The sequence below is a fragment of the Pelodiscus sinensis genome, chromosome 2 (assembly GCF_052426305.1).
Source record: "Pelodiscus sinensis isolate ZL-2025 chromosome 2, ASM5242630v1, whole genome shotgun sequence".
Lineage (NCBI taxonomy): Eukaryota > Metazoa > Chordata > Testudines > Trionychidae > Pelodiscus > Pelodiscus sinensis.
Genome location: NC_143053.1, coordinates 159,685,387 through 159,705,530, shown reverse-complemented (window position 1 = coordinate 159,705,530; position 20,144 = coordinate 159,685,387). Strand labels below are relative to the sequence as shown.

General features: G+C 45.1%; 1 protein-coding gene across 5 annotated transcripts in view; it reads left to right on the top strand.

Annotated features, from left to right (window-relative positions):
- The window catches only part of VWC2 (von Willebrand factor C domain containing 2), a 171,762-nt gene that overhangs the window by 50,639 nt on the left and 100,979 nt on the right, over nucleotides 1-20,144 (top strand). For 2 of the 5 annotated variants that reach the window (XR_012901848.2, XM_075921687.2), the window contains exons 1-2: nucleotides 14,493-14,643; nucleotides 16,482-17,269. Coding sequence is in view for 4 of the 5 variants with exons in the window: in XM_075921687.2 (XP_075777802.1) it covers nucleotides 16,556-17,269 (714 nt within the window). In the remaining variant the exon portion in view is untranslated. Of the gene's footprint in view, nucleotides 1-14,492; nucleotides 14,644-14,779; nucleotides 15,034-15,091; nucleotides 15,226-16,481; nucleotides 17,270-20,144 lie in introns of those variants that run through there. The other 3 variants (XM_025178088.3, XM_006136350.5, XM_075921688.2) reach the window with 3 other exon arrangements.

Below are 20,144 nucleotides of genomic sequence, written 5' to 3'. Positions count from 1 at the left end.
AGTTCTCTTTTTAGGGGCCTGAATGCACATGTCTGTGTGACTTTTGATGGATTTGAGGTATCTGCTAAGTTCACAGCTACACCTAATATCAAACATAGCCTTGCTCTAATTTTAAAAAGCAACTGGAAATTAATTATTTTAAACTGACACGTTTCTGAGAAAGATAGGCTGTAAAATCCATTTCAGTTAGGTAATGCAATTACCTCTGCTAAGATTCTTTCTTTTCTTTTGATCTGTGTTCTTTAACTCTAAAGTATAGACTGGAGAATTATTATATTTTCAGTTTCATTAGCCAAAAAACTTTTAAAGCAAATAAGAAATTATAGAAGGCAAAAGAAAGATGATTTAGATAATTTGACAGTGTCAAAATATAACTCAATATTGGATCACACTTTTCTAGAGGTATTAAATTAGTACAACTCTAATTTTATTCATAATTTTGTTATAAAAGGAAATTTGTATCCTAGTCGTATACTAATATGGGCAGGTGACTTTGGTACCAATATGGAAATGTGGATCTTTAAATATATATCCTTATTTCCTTCCACTCATATGTTACAGGAAATGGAGTTACAGATGTCTCATGTCAGTTCAATCAAATTATTCTCAGTAGAATTTAGAGGGTTAATCATCAAATAAGATTAATTCAGTTCAAAATTACCTTGCCTGGGTCATGCCAAAGTATGCAGATATTAATTTTGAAAGTATTCTGACGTTCTCTGGTATTGCACCAGTACTGTACATTTTTATGCCAGTGTAACCAATGGTTGGTAAAATCTATAGCTTCCAAGCTAATTCAGTGATGGTTCCTCTTATCATATATATAGTAGCCCAATGTCTGTGACTCTGTAACGCTGAAATACTGGCTGTTCTCTCCGGGCAGTGCTGTTGCCTCCCGCAGTGGCGCTCGGCTGACTTCTGCGCCGCTCAGCCGGGCCGCCGCACAAGAGCAAGCGGCCGTTTGGGCCCCACACTCCCCATGCAGTACCCCCATGCTGCATGAGGAGAACGGACCCCAAACAGCTGCTTGCATCGCTTGCTCCCGTGGGGAGGCCCGGCTGAATGGTGCAGAAGTCAGCCGAGCACCACGGCGGGGGGCAACAGCCTTACCTAGAGGGAACAGCCAGGGGGTGGGGCTCGGATAAGCATGCGTCTGACATCAGGAAAGGGCGCCGGACTCAAAAGTAGGAAAGTGGAGCGGAGACAGAGAGGAGAACAGAGGAGGCAGAGGACACAGAGAGAGAGAGAGAGAGAGAGACGGGCGAAAATCCTGTCTTCTGGCTAGTCACGTATATATATTAGCCCAATGTCTGTGACTCTGTAATGCTGTAGCGTTGTGTTGCCTCTGGGGGGCACTGTTGCCTCTTGCCATGGTGCTCGGCTAACTTCTGTGCTGCTCAGCCAGGCTGCCGCATGGAAGGAAGCGGCACAAGCAGGGGTGCTGCGTGGGCACTGCGGCGCCAAACGGCCACTTCCGCCGCTTGTTCCCCCACGGCGGTCTGGCTGAGCAGCGCAGAAATCCGCCAAGCACCATGGCAGGAGGAAAAGAGGGGCAGGGCAGTGATGTACTCAGCCAGGGGGCGGGGCCTGGCCGTGTACGTCACCGCCCCGCCCCCTTCACTCCCTGCCGTGGCGCTCAGTTGAATTCTGCGCCGCTCAGCTGGGCCGCCATGGAGGAGCCCAAACGGCCACTTGCTCCCCCGTGGCAGCCTGGCTGGAGGTGAAGGGGGGTGGGGCGGTGACATGCAGTGTGACAGCAGCTCCAGGCCCCGCCCCCTGGCCATGAACAGACTCTGGCTGGGGGGAGGGTAAAAGAATGAGGGGGAGGACAACTGGGAGGCTTCAGGATCAGTGCTGAGGTGAAGGGAAACAATGCAGGGGGGCAGCTGCAGCTCAGTCGGGCTGCTGCGTGGGAACAAGCAGCACAAACAGCCATTTGGGCTCCACGCTCCCCATGAAGGAGGAGGAGAAGAGAGAGAGAGTGAGAGGCAGGAGGGCAGGAAAAGAGGAAAAAGAGACGGGGAGAGAGAGGCAGGAGACAGAGGAGAGCTGAGAGAGAGTGGGGGGAGGCAGTAGGAAGAGGGGAGAGAAAGAGAGACGGAGCGAGAAACCGGAGGCTCAGGAGAGAAGACCAAGATAGAAAGAGAATAGGACGTGGAGGAGAGACCTGAACATCTCATTTTATGACGGGCTGATTGTCTAGTTGTCTAAGAAGCTGTCAGTTTCCTTGACCACAAAATCTGTCATTTTTAGGCTGAACTCCTTTAAAAAAAAAAAAAAAAAAAAGGTATCCCCCTGTGTCTGTTTGCAGAGAGAACCTCCTGAATGTTATCAGCTTCAGTAATTGGACCTAAAAATGGAGCTTGGGGATTTTCCAATTCCATTACATTTTCAGTAAACTACAAATTATAATGTTTGCCTCATTTCTTTCAAAAGTGATATTATCAAGTATTAGTATTAGCACAAATGCCTTCCTTAGCCGTAAATGGTGCAATGAACTAAAATATCCAAGCAAATACTGGCATATTTTGGTTTGAATTAGGACAGAAGATTCTGAGATAGGGACATAGAAAGGATTCAGGGATATTGGGTGGATGGTGGAGGTGTAATTAATACAGAAAGGATGAAAATCTCTGTTCTAGAAAGTTTGACACTGAAATTCTGTGATCAAAAGGTAGGTGGGAACAGGGAGTTCAGTCTCCTACCCCTAGATTACTTAAGGCTCTACAAAGATCTCCATTTGCACAGTAAAACATTTACAGTACATTATTTAACCTTCTTCCCTTTCCCTCTCTTTCTGTTTATATTCAATAAACTGTGGGCCAAAGCCTGTTTATATTAGCACATTTAAAACTATTGATTTCAAAGATAAAACTCATGAGAGTGACAGGAAGGATTTTGCCCTTAATAGTGTGCCATGAATCCGTATTTGTGTATGTGCATGGGTATCATTAGAGAGGCACAAACACAAAAGTGTGTAGTAAGATTATTTGAAGGTCTGGCAACATCCAAAACCTTCAAATAATATAGATTACAGAGAACCAAGATCTTCAGCCACATAGGCTGCGTCTAGACTGGCAAAAACTTGCCAGCTGTCTACACTGGCCACTGTGAATTTGCGCAAGAACACTGACGACCTAATGTAAGATTGTCAGTGTTCTTCCGCAAATACAATGACTCTCCCATTCAGGAAAAAGCCCTCTTGCGCAACTCCCCCTCCCCCGAGAGTTTTCTCTTCATAGTTTTAATTATATAGGTATTATCAAAAAACAACCAAAATGTTTTAAACGGTATAAAAGCTTTTCTACACACAAACAGGAGCCAAACTAACTCAATTGGTTTTAATTAACACTTTTAGTTGTTTCAGTGCAAGCCTGTGTGTAGACAATCTTATTTCAGAATCAGCATCCTATTTCAATCCAACTTTAGTTGACATCATACTGACTTGAGTTAAATAGAAACTCAGATGTTTTCAGCTAAGAAAGAGTGCTATCTGAAAAGCATTGGGCTTTTTAAAAAATAAGTAGCAGCAATCTACTTTAGAGGACAGTTTATAGATTTACTGTGTTCTTACAAAACTAAATTGCCCACTGCTCTTGGAAGAAAATTTGTTTTTCAAGTAATAAGCAAAAATATACTTTCAGAACAGAAGAAAAATCTACTATAATTATTTGCGTCAATATCCCAAATAGTGTGCCAACTGCGCATGGACATGTAAAAAAGAGAGTCCCTGTGCTCATGACCTTAAAATCTGACATTAGTTGGATAAATCTTTGTATTCAGCATGTAAAACACAGAAATTATATTGTTGCAAAATATCTCCAACTGCATTAAACTGAATAATTTAAAACAATTAAAGAAGTGACAGGCTTAATTACAGGTTGTAATTACCTCACTATATTCCGTATTTACTTGTAAAACAACTAAATAATTATTAAACAAGAAGAAAAAGAAACAGCTGGCTCAGCACATTCAGTATCTGCAGACAACTGGTTGAAAAAGTAGAACCATGAAAATGGGGAAGAAAATCTAGGTTAAGGGGGAAAAAAAACTTCTTGAATTACTTTTAAAAGTAATTGTTTATATCAAAGCCTTTTAAACATACATGTATAATTATAATATGTACTCAGACTTTGCTTCTACATTACTGTCTTGTTTTCAGACAAGCTATTCGAAAGGCATTATTTTGTAATGTGCTGTAAAACAAAGCTATGATGTGAATCTATCCAAATAAGTGCTACTTCAGATCCAGAATACTTCAGATCCTATTGCAACTCTGTTTTACCTCAGAAAGAGCAACTAAAAGAGAAACATCTGCTTTGCTAATTAAAAGTGATGACAGTGACTACAGTAAAGGGCTTGTTCTGTTTGGTGGTTTTCCCCCCGTACACCCAATGATACTCAGTGCTTCTTAGCACCTTTTATTTTCGTTCTGGGCATCCACATCTTGTGCTGTGAGTTATCCTAAATCTTTGAAGACCTGTTTAGACAAACAGTGCCTGGCAAGCCAGAGTGGAAATGAACAGTGCTCAAGCCTGCTATGAACGAACTATCCATGTGGACCCTGCTAACATGCCCTAAAAGTTGGCTAGTTTGCGTTGACCTACTCCCATCTGTAGATCAGTGAACATTAAGGGCTAGTCTATACTAGAATAGCTACAATGGTGCAGCTGTATCAAGGTGCTGTGGTGCTGCTAATGTAGATGCCCTGAACCAGTGGGAGAGAACAATCCTTTCAAAATAATTACTTCACCACCCAGAGGGTACATCTACACTACAGGCTTTTGTTGACAGAGGCTTTGTCAACAGATACTGTTGACACAGCCTCTGTCGAAAAAGAGCGTCTAGACTATAGCCAGTTTTGTCGACAAAGCAAGCCGCTTTTTCGACCGAGAATGTAGAAGCTCTCTTTTTTTCAAAAGCACAGTGTGGATGTAATTTCGAGAACAGGCGCTATAACTGTTGAAAAAAGGTGTTATTCCTCATAGAATGAGGTTTACTGCTGTCAACAAAACTGCCATGTTTTGTCGACTTACTATCGACAGAACGCGGCAGTAGTGTAGGTATGGTTCTATTCACAAAAGTCCACTTTTGTCTAGACTACAGGGTTTTGTCGACACACCCTGAGTGGCAGTAGCTATGTAGGCAGGACAGCTACGAAGCACCAACATAGCAGTGCCCACAACAGCACTTAGATCAGTATAACTTGTATCACTCAGAGAGGCAGCTTATTCACACCCCTGAGAGAGATAAGTCACACCAAAATAAGCAATAGTGTGCACAAGCCTCAGGGAAATTTTAGTGTACAGCAGTAGGGTCACCCTGGCAGGTTAATGCCTGGCAGGCTAGAGTGAAGTAGATTTACATGCTAGCTCGCCATGTACTAGCTGCATGTGTAAATAAGACCCACGATACTATCAGAACTCCAAGCAGGCCCAACAAACACTGCCATTTCGCCATTCCAATCACTTTTATCTACCTGTTATTTAATGTCTCACTCTCCTAATCATCCCCTCACTGTCTCCATGCCCCTGCAGATTTCTCTTTCTACCCCCATCACTCTGGCAGACAGTTACATGGAATCTTTCTCATCTCTCTCAAGAGAGCACTTGGTCCCTGGCTGAACTCCAGCTCCTTTGAGAGCCTTCAGAATGTTTCTAACTTTGGCCATTATTGGGTCCCTCATTCGGCTCCTTCCACTCTTTTTAGAACTCATTCCAGTATTGCCAAGCCGTCATTCAAATCATGAGCTTTTTTAAAAGGCGAGTTTTTTCTTTGTTTTCTCATTTTTAATCCTTTAGTGTGAACTTGGATCGCTTTTGAGTTTTCCCTTTGTGGCCATAAGGGCAAGAAATTTGTCCTTAAAAATAAGAGAAATTATGTAAAATACACTTGAAATTACATGAACCTTGGAGCTGCAGCTGTAAAGAAAAAACACCAAATATTGCATGACTCATGATTAAATTGCAAGAGCTGGCAATACTGATTTCTCACATCTCTTAGGTGTTGTAGCCAGTCCTCAACTCATCAAGCATCTGGGTATCTGATATTCATTACTGCATTCCTAACACGATCTCCTAGTATGTCATTGCTCAGATGCAAGAATAGAAACCCCTGTATGTCCTGCAGCAATAATAAATTAAGGGAAAGTGTTTCTTCTTTCTATAGCAGTAAAAATACCCAACTGTTAAAGGACTATGCAGAACCAGACCTCTTGTGCTATGTGCACTGAAAGCAATAAATCCTGCATTTCTCATGTAAACTAGCTATGTGAAAGGATAACAGGTTAATTGGTAAGTATTCCCGTTAATGGTGGGAGATGCTTAGCAGTTCCAGTTAGCCAGTTGGGGCTGGAGCATGTTCACACTGTGATCCCTTTTTTGGCCATGGTCTACACTAGAGAATTATTTTGAAATAACTGCCCCCCCCCCTTATTTTGAAATAATAAGCAGAGCATCCACATTACCAAGCCCCTTATTTCAAAATCTGTACAATCTGTACTCCTGTTTTCCTTGGGGAACGATGCTTATTTCAAAGTTATTTCGAAATAACATTAGTGTGGATGCTCCAGTGATGCTAACTCAAAATACTTGGCCTTCAGAGGCCTCTCACAGCTGCAGCACTGACCACTCTGGCCATATCTGCCATCTCCACTGCTCCCTTTCTCCTGCATAGCTTAAACTCCAGGCTGCAGGAGAAGGGCTTGTGGCATGTGACCAGCTTTGTCAGCCCCGTGCCACACAGCAGGATCCAATGGAGCCCTGAGCGACCCCAATGCTCTTTCAGGGCCTCTGGCCAGGAACGCAGGAGAGCTGCAGCCTGGACTGATGTGGAGATCTTGGACCTCATCAAGGTTTGGGGGCGGGGAAATCAACCTCCAGGATCTCTACACCCGGAAAAAGAATGCAGATGTCTATGGCCGAATCACCACCAGCCTAGCCAAAACTGGACTCTTGACCAGGTCTGCATGAAGGCCAAGGAGCAGAGCGGATGCTCTGGAGCGGCACCACACGTGCCACTATTTTGAGCAGCTGACTGCCATCCTGGGAGGGGTGCTGGTCACCTCCCCCATCATCGTGGAGCCCGGCATCAGCCTCCATGAGGGCAGCGTTGTGGACGGAGGAGGAGCAGGAGGAGGAGGAGAAGGCCAGTAAGGCAATCATGCCCAACAGCCAGTGGCTGTTCCCCACCCTGAAGCCAGTGTGCCCCCTTCCCCTTCCCTGCAGGATGTCTCTCAGACTTCAGATAACCCTGGGGAAGGCACTATAACTTTCCTTATCTGCATGCGGGGGCAAGCAATGAGATGTGAGGGGCAGTGTGTGTTCTTTGCCTGGTCTAGTCCACCTGGGGGCTGCACAACAGCACCAGTTCAGAGCACTCAGCCCAATGATACTCACACTGGAACCCTTCGCTCCTTCTCACAAGGTTCCTGGAGAGGCTTGCCTTAGTCCAGCCTCTGTGGTGGGACACCTTCCCATGACAAGCCACCACTAAGGAGTCTGGCATCATGGAAACACACAGCTAGTGTGCCAATACGAAGCCATGTACTCCTCCCTCACCTCGGTGATGGAGCTAATAGCTGTGTTCATGGAGTGTGTCACCAGCCACCTCCCCGCCCCCACCATGACTTCCCCTTCTAGTCCACCAGAGGCACTGCCAGGGCCCCAGAACATGTGGTGGTGGGACCTCTCGGACAGCTGAAGCCTCCCAACTAACTAGAGAGAGGAGTCAGTTCCAGCCCCATCCCTGAGCACCCCTTCTTCCTCGTGCCTCTCCCATTCCAGTTCCTCCCTGATGTGTATCTGCTCAATAAACAGTCCAGTTGTTTCAGAAGAGAAGGCTTTTTTATTTTCTTTGCATGGGAGGGGGACGATGGGACAAGAGAAGGGAGGGGTTGGGGAGGAAAGGCACACAGAGGGAATGCAGGGGCCCCTTGTGGAGTGGCACAGGGGGAGAGTCTCACAGCTAGCCTTGAACAAAACTCTTCCTCAAGAAGAGGATGAGCACAGTCCCTTGATGTGCTCTCTGTATGGCACTGGTGTTGGGCTGCTCTTATGCCCAGGCCAGCCATTCAGTCTCTGGCCCCCAACCTGGAAGGAAAGTCTTCCCCTTGTTCTTGCAAACATTGTGGAGGACACAGCAGGCTGCCACCACAAAGGAGATGTTGCACTTGCTGTGGTCCAGACAGGTGAGGAGACTCCTGGACCTCCACTTTAAGTGGCTGAATGTGCACTCCAACACAATGTGGTGGCACCTGCTCACCCTGGTGTTGAAGACCATCTTGGTGGGTCCAGGATGCCCATGTAGGAGTAAGGGATAGGCAATGTTACCCAGGATGCAAAAGGGCATATCCACCTCCCCGACTCTGATGGTGCAGTTGGGGAAACAAGTGCCAGCGTGCATCTTTTGGAACAGGCATGAATTCCGGAACACGCAGCCGTTGTGTGCCTTCCCTGACCAGCAGATATCAGTGAAGCATCCCTTGTGATCCACAAGGGCCTGCAGCAGCACCATGGAGAAGTACCCCTTTATCTTTATGTAGTCCAAGGCACGGTGCTTGGGGCCCAGAATGGAGATGTGCATGCTGTCCATGGCTTCCCTGAAGTTGGGGAAGCCCAGGGTGGCAAAGCCATCCACAATGGTGTCCACGTTGCTCAGAGTGACGACGCTTCGTATCAGCATATGGTTGATGGCCTTTGCTACTTGTATGAGCATGGTCCTGACAGTGGAGTTCCCCATGCAGAACTGTTTCCCGATGGAGTAGTGGCTGTTTGGTGTGGTGAGCTTCCACAGGGTGCTTCTGCATGGGGATGGCAGGTTTCAATCACATGTCCTGTCCCCTGGGCACAGGGGCAAGTCACTTAGAGCTCCAGGAAGGTGGCCTTTCACATGGGGAACATCTGGAGCCACTGCTGGTCATCCCATAGCTGCAGGACAATGCAGTCCCACCAGTCCAAACTGGTCTCCCTCCACCAGAAGCGGCATTCCACGGTGTCCAGAGGATTGTGGGGCATGCGCTGCAGCAGGAGTGCCAGGACCTGGGTGATGAGGGCCTGCGGTCCGGGCTGGTCCTCGTCCTGTTGGAGCAACATGTGGGTAGTTTGGAAGTATTGTGCCATGAGCTGCAGCATGAGGCCCATGAGCCTGGCACTGCTTTGAAGCAGCTCTGGCCTCATGTTGTGAGTGCTATGGCATCCACAAGGGCAACCACTGTGTCCGTTTGGTGTCCCGCAAGGGGGGAGGCACTGGAGGAGTGGCGTGTGAGATGCAGCCATAGAGGAGCCCCTGAAAGCACATGTTGCAGCTTTCCTGACCAAGCAGCCACAGGAAGTGTGTGCCCTCCCCAGAGTGCTTCCAAGGGCTCTAAGTCTGAGGCAGGCTTCAGTCAGTGTGGACATGCCCTTTTGAAATTATTCTGAGTAATCTGATGCTTCCTTGTTTGGGGGAAACACTACTTTGATTTTGTTGTTTTGAGAATTATTACTTTTTTGAAATAATTTCTTAGTGTAGACATGCCCTTGGTGTTACAGCATCAACTGTAGGAGCAGTGCACTGTAGGTAGCTAGTATGCTGAGTTGCAGTGCATCATGGATGGTGGGCTTAGTATCCCGTGATGCATGGTTTTTCATTCTAGCATTCTATGGACTTCTGACTGCATTCCGTGGTGTTTTTCAACAGCCCCCTTTTACTGTGTGCCTGTCACCTCCGAAAAGATGGATCCCACACTTCTTTCTCCTGTTGTGGTAACTGTCATTGACACTTTGTGGATAGTCACATAGTATATCATGCGTAGAGCTTGGAAAACTGCAGATAGCTGCAAAAATGAGGATGTGGATGCGGATACAAATTTTGTATCTGGAACCCTTCAAATTTGTGGATATATGCTTTGTATCCACTTCCATGGATGTCATTGTGGATATCTGTCATTCATTTTTGTGGATTCAGATACCGGGCTCTAATCATGAACTTGCTATCCGAACAGGAATCAGGGTTCCCTGACCTGTTGTGTGCCATGGGAAGAAACAACACCCGATTATTTTTGGTATTCATGCAGCAGCTGAGCGAGGTGAACTATTGATTTTGGGATCAGGAAACAAGTTTTGAGCGGTGGGACTGTATTATCATGTAGGTTTGGTATGATGAGTAGTGTCTACAGAACTTTTGGATGCAGAAAGCCAGCTTCCTGGAGCTGTGTGCAGCATTCACACCAGTCCTGAGGCATAAGGACACCAAAATGAGAGCAGCCTTCTTGGTGGAGAAGCTCATGGCTATTGTGTGGAAGCTGGTGACTCCAGACAGCTACTGGTCAGTTGTGACTTAGTTTGGAGTCCAGAAGTTGACATTTGGGGAAGCTTTAATGCAAGTGTATCCTGTTCTGAAAGACTGTATTCTTGGCACTACATGTGAAATGGGGGTGGCTTTGCAGAAATGTGGGGTAGTCTGAGAAGGCACATGAAGGAACACTGGCCTTGTACAGAAAGCTGAAAGCAGGGACCTTCTTTACTGATCAAAGGATTGTGTTACCCATCCTTGAGCCAGCCAAGGATTAAACTCAGACAAAGGGTGAACTTGAGCAGCACTGAAGCTTGTTTATTGGTACAGATTCTTAATGGTACGGCAGTACTCTCACACACATCACATTCATGCTGGCAGTTGAAGGTAGGCTGCAAGTGCAGTGTAGATTACTTTTGATTTCACAGCCGGCTGAGGCTGGCTGGGTGACAGCTTTCCAGAGATCGGCCATGAGGTGACAAGAGTCCCCAAAGTCCCTTCAGATCTGTGGGAGGGATCTACTGCCTCTGGTCTGGTACCAAATTCAGCATGCTATTATATTTGGTCCGAGAGAACCCCACCTGGCCATATGTTACAACCTTTCAGCATTTTGCAGAATTCTTCCTTACAGTCATGAAAGGTATTACATACTGTTCTGCCCTATAGAATCATAGAATCCTAGAATTGGAAGGGACCTGGAGAGGTCATTGAGTCCAGCCTTCTGCCCTCACAGCAGGACCAAGATCACTGTCTAGATCATCCCTGATAGATGTCTATCTAACCTGTTCTTGAATATCTCCAGTGATGGAGATTCCACAACCTCCCTGCACAATTTATTCTGGTGTTTAACCATCCTGATAGTTAGGACATTTTTCCTAATGTCCAACCTAAAGCTCCCTTGTGGCAATTTAAGCCCATTGATTCTTGTCCTATCATCAGCAGCCCAGGAGTACAATTTTTCTCTCTCCTTGTAACACCTTTTTTGATACTTGAAAACTGCTATCATGTCCCCTCTCCGTCTTCCCTTTTCTAAACTAAAGCTAGGGATGTGAAGGACTAGTCACTCCCTCCCCCCCCCTTGATGCCTCTATCAGGTAGAGACAGCAAGGAAGAGAGAAAAGGGGGGGGGGTACTTCAAAGTGACAGTGCTGCACATAGCCTGGGGGCAGCTGTTCCATGTGGTGCTGCCACTTTGAATACCATGGGGAGCCTGGTTTCAGGCTCCTCATGGCATTTCAAAGCAGCAGTGCCACATGGAGCCCTGGATCAGCTGGGGACTCCCTAGCTGACCCCGGGCTCCATGTGGCACTGCCACTTTGAAATGCCGCAGGGAGCCCGGAGTCAGCTGTAGACTCTCCATGGCATTTCTATGTGGTAGCACCGCACGGAGCCCGGGGCCAGTGGGGGATTCTCCAGCTGATCTCAGGCTTCGGTGCTTTTGCCTTTGATGTGTAGCAACAGCCTTAGCGCTGTTGCTACACTCAAAGGCAGAGGTGCCATATCGACTAATCGAATAGTCGATGCAAAAATGCACCGACTATTCAATTAGTCAATTACCCGATACTTAACATCCTTAAAACAAGCCCAATGTTTTCAGCCTTCCCTCATAGGTCATGTTTTCTAGACCTTTAATCATTTAAAGGTCTTTTCTGGTCCTTCTCCAATTTCTCCACATCTTTCTTAAAATGTGATACCCAGAACTGGACACAATACTCCAATTGGGGCCTAATGAACGCAGAGTAGAGCGGAAGAATGACTTCTTGTGTCTTGTCCACAACACTCTTGATTGGTAGTTCTCACTCACACTTCCTCATGCAATCCATACATATTCATAAGCATGAATACAACTGATTCTATTAAGGCAATGTGATTTTTCCAAGCGAGCTGTTAACATTGAGGCTTTTGACTACATAGCATAACAAAGATCTACCTAAACCACATTTTTTCAACACATCAGGAAACTTGTTCAAATTGTAGCTGAGGGAGAGAACCAGAAGGGGGTTGTGTCCAACTGGTTACATTCCAATGAGGGGGCCGTGTCTGGGTGGCTACAGATCACAGAGGATTACAGTGGGGAATGTTAAAATGCTCATAATGATTCCGGGAGACTCAGCATACCCCTTACTCCCATGGCTCATGCACCCCTAACCCCTTGTTCTTGGCCCACTTCTGACCCCCCACCCCAACCACTTACCATAGCCAGGAGTCCCTGCCTGCATTTTGAACTCATTTCAAGTCCTACCTAGACTCCACATCTGCAGCTGGAGGTCTTGCTCCCTTTTGCAGCCCAACCCCCTGTTCCCAACCTGGTGAAATAAATAAATGGTGGGGTGGGGGGGGGGGCAGGGCAAGTGTGGCTTTCTGCAATTAGAAAGATGCTTAATCCTTTCTGGACATGTATCACACTTGCCTACAGAGCAGTAAAGTTTGAACTGCTGCTGAGAGTGGTCAGGATAGGCATTGTGGGGACACCACCAGGAGGCTATTTACAGTGACAAAACCAAGCATGGTGTCTACTTTAAATCTTTGCCATAAATAGCCCTATGTCGATCATTGAGGTGATTTCATTGTGTCACCAAAACCAGGAGAGTTTTGTTGCCAAAAATTGCATTGCCGAGTGAGCACTTTCAGAGTTTTGTCAACCAAAGGCAGCTTTTCTCAACAAAACCATGAAGTGTAGACAAGACCTTAGAGATTATTTTAGTGGATTTATTGTGCTAACATCTGGGTGTTCTTGTTTTTGCCCTCATTTCTTTAATTCGTCATTTTGTTCATCTTCTAAGTTTAAAATATTTAAATATATAAAATTGTTTTAAGAGACAGATGCAAATGTGTAGCAACAAAACTATAATGTGCGTGCAAAAGTATATTCCAGTAATAAGTTGAACTGATAAGTCATAGTTCTTGTCTATGCTTCTAAGAGTTCTACACTATATGTATACCAGCAACCCCCCCTAGTGGTTTTTGCCTTATTCTTGGCAAAAAGTTCTCTGGCTGGCATAGTTTTCCATTCTTTGAACAAAATAAGCTATAACAACCTCAGAGTTCTTTTTCACGGCTATAACTACATCTACACTCAGGCTTTGTGCCAATATATAAATGTCATAAAGAAATACAACCCCTACCTGACATTATACTGTCACAGGTTTCTAGTGTAGACCTAGCTATGCATAACTTCATGAAATATCTGTGTAATGTTTCCTATCTACTTTTGACAGAATTCTAGATCAAAATGCATATTTGTTCCCTCCCTCAACTGGTAAGTCTGCTTGTGAAAAGACTTCTAAGCGTATATCTACATTGCATGGCTATTTTTGGGATACCAGAGGTATCCCAAAATAGCTACCCCGCATCTACACAAGCCATACATTAATTTGAAACATTTTTTGAAATAACAGGTGCGCTATTTCGCCATCCTGGTAAACCTCATTGCAGGAGGGATAAGGGATGGCTTGAAATAGTGCATTATTTTGAAATCTGGCGCTGTGCAGATGTGCCAAATTTCAAAATAAGCTATTTTGAAATAAGATATGCAATTTCCATAGTGCAAATTGTGTATCTTATTTTGAGTTTAGGATGCTGTGTAGCTGCACCCTAAGTGGCAAATGAATGGCAGATGTCTCATTTCTGTTTGGTGCCTCAGCTGAGCCCAGAGCCACCCTGATACTCAGGAGGATGGCATAGGTGCTAAGAGCAGGAGTGCTGGGGTAGAGCTGAAGTGGTTTCCATCATGTATAGGGTTTGCCGTTTTGTTTAATGGCTTTTGGCAGCACTGTACTATAAAACTGTCCCAGCACCTATGGGGGCTTATGAAGAGAAGAAAAGGGATGGAGAAGCGAGAGGAGGAGAGAGCAGGACAAACTGGGGGAGGGGGGGGGAAAGGTAAGTGAGAGAGAGAAGGAAAAAAATCAGAGGGGTGCGAATCGCAGAAATAATGAGTGAAACGGACGCTACCGTTAAAAAAGAGGAACGGAACCTAAAGCTGAATATAAGAAAAGGGAGAGTGGAGAGGGGAAAGGAAGAATCTTAGTAAGGACAGGAAAGAGTGCAGCCCTCATCCTGATTATTGGCTTCCCTTTTACACCCGTGTGAGGGCTTGTTTCCAGCTGGAGTAGCCCAGGACTAACTGCACCTGTGCGGCCCCTCCTATTGTGGAATAAGAGTGGCCGCAGCTGGAATGACTTCAGCGCTATCGCACTTTAAATTCACGCGCTGCCTTTCATCCCACTCCCCTACCCCGCCGAGCTCGGTGGGGTTCCTCCCTCCACGCAGGGACTGCAGGAGGCGGGCGGGAAGGGGACAAGCTGGAGGCGGCGGCGGCGGCCGAGCCATGGCAGGCAGTGGCAGGGCAGAGGCACGGAGGACGGGGCGGTAGGTGCGGTGGGGCGGGAGAGGCGCGAGGGGGGGGGGCAGCCCCAGGACTCTGCAGCGTGGCCGGCGGCGTTTCCCTCCCTCGGCGTCCGCCAGGCGGGGCCGCGAGCTGGGCAGCCAGAGCGGAGCCCAGGCGGGTCCCTGCAGTGGGGGCGAGCCTGGGAGTCGGGCGCTGCCAGCCGCGCTGCGAGAGGACTAAGGGGGCCGGGCTAGGGCAGCCCCGCGGCCGCAATGGGCAGGTGCAGCCGGTGGCCGCTGTGCATGTCCCCGCACGGGCAGCAGCAAGCTGAGCCCCCCTCCGGCGCCCCAGTGTGGCGAGAGGATGGGAGCTAAGTGGGCGCTGCAGCGTCTCCTCGCCAGGAGGCGGCTGCGGGGCTCCGGCTGGCGCGTGTAGGTGAAGGGGCGCTGCCTTTCCCCTCCCTTTCTCTCGAGCCGGGGAAAGTTGGGACCAGGAGGGAGGGGTTGGGAGCGACTGCAGGGCGGATGGCGGAGTGAACTGCCAGGCGGAGAAGGGCAGGGCTGGCTCTGAAATCCCAGGCACCGAGGCAGAGTTGGCTGGGGCTGGAGAGGGGCTCGCCACAGGTAGGTTGTGCGGGGGTAGGGGGAGGCGTCTCCGACCCCACGGACTGCCTGCCAGGGGAAAGTTTTGAGCCGCCCCCCAGGAGGGGAGGGCGAACACTGAACAGTTTGTCTTGCAACTGTTTATCTCCTGCTCCATCTCTTCTCCGTCGCCCAGACACAGAGGTGGATTTCTGCGTTAAAGAGATTTGGACCTTAGTTTGCCTTCCCTAGCGCGGCTACAACTGGCAGTCAGTGTGTGTGTGTGTGTGTGATTGTGATGGGTCATCAACTCTCTCATTTTTTTAAAAAAAAATCTGGCTGGCTGATAAGAAACTGTTCACGGAAGTAGAGAGAGCAGGCAGCAAAGTGAAATGTGTGGCATGTCGTCTGAGGTCCGTTTCTTCATCCAATACTACACAGGAACTAGGCCGAGAAGTGCATTTATTCTAGGGTTGTAGATATTCTGGAAATAAGGTGATACGGTGGGGGTTTTTAAGGGCTTTGTGCAAAGGTAGCTCAAATGTCAATTTTTACAAAAAAACTGGAAACTATTTGAAAGGCTTGTAAATATGTACCAAATATCCCATTTTTTGTCTGCCCCACAAAATGGTATTGTGTATATCTTTTAATCAGTAGCCAGGGTAGTTATATTGGGAGGACTTCTGGTAAAATCGTGGTAAAATCCTGATACATTATAAATCTCTGCTATAGAGTCCTAAACTATTTTGCTTTGCTTTTGTAAACCAGAGGAAGAAACAGACAGCATATGCTTACTGTAGGAAATTACAAAGAGATCAAGTTTGGCTCTCCTGGTTTTAACAATACTTGTCTGTATTTGTCCTTAAAGAAACCATGCTGGCTAGCAGTTATTTTAAAACAGCTCTTATCAAAATGAATAAAAGATTAATGAAAATCATGCATGAAGTCAGGTAATGGAAGTGAATGCTTGATAGGAGTTCTGGAGTCTGCTCTAGCTTATTTAGAAAGCTTCCTTTAATTCTAGCTATATCCACTTTACAGCTGTAATATTTTTAAAACATTCTGATTAAAAATATTTGATTTTATGCCAGCTTTTATTAATTATACTTCACTAAGTTTGTACAGCATTTCTTAAAGGTGTAAGAAGATGCAGCCTATAAAAACATACAGGCAAAGTGTGGGGAGTAGAAGCAGCACAAAACCTTTACTTATTAATTAACAAAGTTGTATGTTGCGTTAGTACAAATGCAAGGTGAAAAACAAGCGAGCTGAAATGTTCCTAATTGTTCTCTTCCTAGGGATTGTGGATTTACATAGCCATTCCTTTTGATGTGAATGCAGCATCTCTTGTCCCTCTGGGATGCCTTAGGTGATGCCCAGCTCTACTGCAATGGCAATTGGAGCTCTCTCTAGTTCTCTTCTTGTAACCTGCTGTCTCATGGTTGCTCTCTGTAGCTCCACCATACCTGTGCAAAAATTGGCCAAGGCTCCAGATAAACAGGAGATAAAAACAAGCCAGGAAAAAAGGGATCATACATCAACCAGGGACAGTCAGACAGGCCCAGGGAAAATAAATGAAATTGGAAGGAATGGGCAGGAAGAGGGCACCAGGGATTGGAAAAACAAAGGAAACAGAAATTATTCAAACAAAGAATCGTGGACTAAGCAAAAACAAGTTTGGAATAGTCAGGGAACAACCAGTAAATCAGGGAACATTCAAGCACAGGAGCAAAGGGATGGTGTTCCAGAAGAACCTCAGGCAGCTGAAGAATCATCCCTCCCAGAAGTTGTTGCTAGTGCAACGCCTGAGCCCCCAGAGGAGTACGCTTATCCAGACTACCGTGGGAAAGGCTGTGTGGATGAGAGTGGCTTCGTTTACGCTATTGGGGAGAAGTTTACACCAGGTCCCTCAGCCTGCCCCTGCCTTTGTACTGAAGAGGGACCTCTGTGCATTCAACCAGAGTGCCCAAAACTCCATCCGCGGTGTATTCATGTAGATACCAGTCAATGCTGCCCACAGTGCAAAGAGAGGAAGAACTACTGTGAGTTCAGAGGAAAGACCTACCAAACACTAGAAGAATTCATGGTAAGGGTTTTTAAAAACTCGTTTTTGAGACTTGGTATGTCATTTTAAAGTGACTTTATGTTCTTGAAACTGTTTCTTAGAGAGGGATTTTTCTTTTTTATATTGCACCTACACCTACCTATATTTTCTCTTAAATATGACCTTTCTGGTTCAGTGAAACCGTAACACTTTGAAGTGAGGGAGATGATCTCTATTAATTCCTTTGATATTTATAGTAGTAAAACATCGCACAACGAAGCCATTCAGCATTAGTGTGTGCGCGCAATTCATTTCCACAGGATTTTCATTACATTTTCACCATTATATTTATAGTTCTCTTATTTTATAATATTAACCATAAAACTTTTTCTTTGTGAAACTTAATTGTCATTTGGGGCTGATTTTCATTATATAACAATTAGTGACAGCAATGCATACTTTAATCCATTTTTTAGAGTGTTCAAACTGGGATGTCATTACATAATTTTCTGTGGGCATGACTATGGACATTGGTGTATTAATCAGAATATATGGTTCAGATTCAGAGAGATTATGGCAATACTTAGTCAAATTTTCTGTCCAGTGGAATACTTCTATACTGAAGCATTTTTAAAATTTTGTTTTTATAGAAAACTTTAGTGTTCTTTATCATCGCAGTGCATCTTGTGTATTGAAACAGTGTTTGACTTAAGGCCTAATTGTACAGTTCCTTGTTCATTCTTTCCTTCCATGTAAACAGATTTTCATTATAGCTGAATTCTGTAAACAGGTACTGTTGTGCGTGCACATTTGGGAGTGTGCATCTGTTAGAAAAGGGCCTAATCAAAACTGAGATCTGAATGCTCCTGAATTTTTGGGAGTTGGGTATAACAAAGGGAGTTAGAAATTCAGCCCAGAATTTTGCAGTTTATGCCTGTTGTTACATAGTGTGTGTGTGTGTGTGTGTGTAGATGGAGAAAAAATATTGAATGAAGGTTATAAATACACGGCTTATCTCTTTTATGTCATCTGTGGTATTTTCAGTTTTAGGAACTTGTGAATGCATTTTATGTTCTTCACCTTCTAAAAAAGCTGAAGAATGGCTCTGTCCAGAGAATAAATGGGAGCACCTCCTCCCATTGTGGGGTGATTGTGCTCAGAATACTAGCACTCTTCAGGGCATATGCCACCAAACTGTGGGTCACTCCTCTTTTTCCTCTCCAGCGTCGTAAGTCTTTGTACAGCAGCTTATTCCTTTAAAACAGAAGAAATAACTTTAAATGTGTGTGATTGGTGTGCCCTTTTAGGACCCAAGTTTGAAATTCTTATTATTTCAGCAAAATACATTCAGAAGCAAAGTCAATTTAGCATGATAGCAGTTTTCAGGTATCTAGAAGGGTGTCATAAGGAGGAGGGAGAAAACTTGTTCATCTTGGCCTCTGGGGATAGAACAAGAAGCAATGGGCTTAAACTGCAGCAAGGGAGGTTTAGGTTGGACATTAGGAAAAAGTTCCTAACTGTCAGGGTATAAACATTGGAATAAATTGCCCAGGGAGGATGTGAAATCTCCATCTGTGGAGATATTTAAGAGTAGGTTAGATAAATGTCTCTCAGGGATGGTCTAGACAGTACTCGGTCCTGCCATGAGGGCAGGGGACTGGACTCGACCTCTCGAGGTCCCTTCCAGTCCTAGTATTCTGTGCTTTCCTGCATATGTTGTTTCCAGGTCTCAACAGATTAATGTTGGAATTTTTAAATGTGTGCTTGGTCCACATTTTTCCAGCCCCTCTTCATTTAATGTTAGAATCTTATTCTGTGGCCAGTAGCGCATCCTTAAAATGTGGTTAGGTTTATTAAGTTCAGTGTGTGTTGGAAGAATAAAAGCCACAGGCTCACTGGTGACGGACAATAATCGTGTCTGATACCTTTAGACGTACAATATTGGGAAGTGCCCTTAGATAAAACATAATTCTGAAAAAGATCTGGGTTTCAGCTTTGTTTTACCCCATTCTGATTCTGGCACTTCTAAATGAAACTTTCCCATAATATAGTTCCTCTTTCCAATTATTCATGCTCTGCTAGCCAGGTATGAACAGTATGAATAGGAATGAGTGTGTTCAGTGTGAAATAAGGAAAATAACTACAACTATATAGTAGTTTAATTGCAGCCTGTATGATTTATCATACTGACACCACATAGCTAGGCCTTAACTCTGTGTAGAATACGGGAGGTGCAAAACAGTGGGCCTGGTTATTTTCATATACCATTACAATGAAGATGGTAGGGAAGTAACTTAAATGTGCAATAGGATCAACACTAAATCCATGCATAACTGAAGACAGAAATATCTGTTTCTAGTATTGGAAGCCATTTTTATAACTGTAGTCACAAGTGTCCTATGGATGTTAAGTACAGTACTCTGTTTACTATTTGATTTAGGTCAGAGGGAATACTTGTAAACAGATAATTCTGTTTTCTTTATGGTGGAATACATCTATTCCATTAATGGCAATGAGTTTGATTCTGATAAGTGGGAAAAATTGACTGCTTAAATGATTGCATGACATTTTATGCATATTCATGTGTATGCATGCACAAAGATGCATTGTGTACCTGCATATATAAAAAAAAAAATCTTCCAAGAGAAGAGAGTTTACCACTGCTTAGGAAGTGGTATTGTTTCTGTGAAGTCTGGTTTATCTCATTCCATTCATGCCTCTGCACACAAACTTTGATTGTATTTGTGTGTATGTGGAAGCATATATTTACTAGTGTTTAAAAAGAAAAATAAATATTGCAAAGCAAAACTTGAAAAAAACAAAATTCAAACTCAGAAGTCTAATAAAGTTGGCTTTATCTACCCCTGGCATTATAGCTTTTTGTGGGAGGCTGTGTTGGGGTATGAAGTTTCAGCAT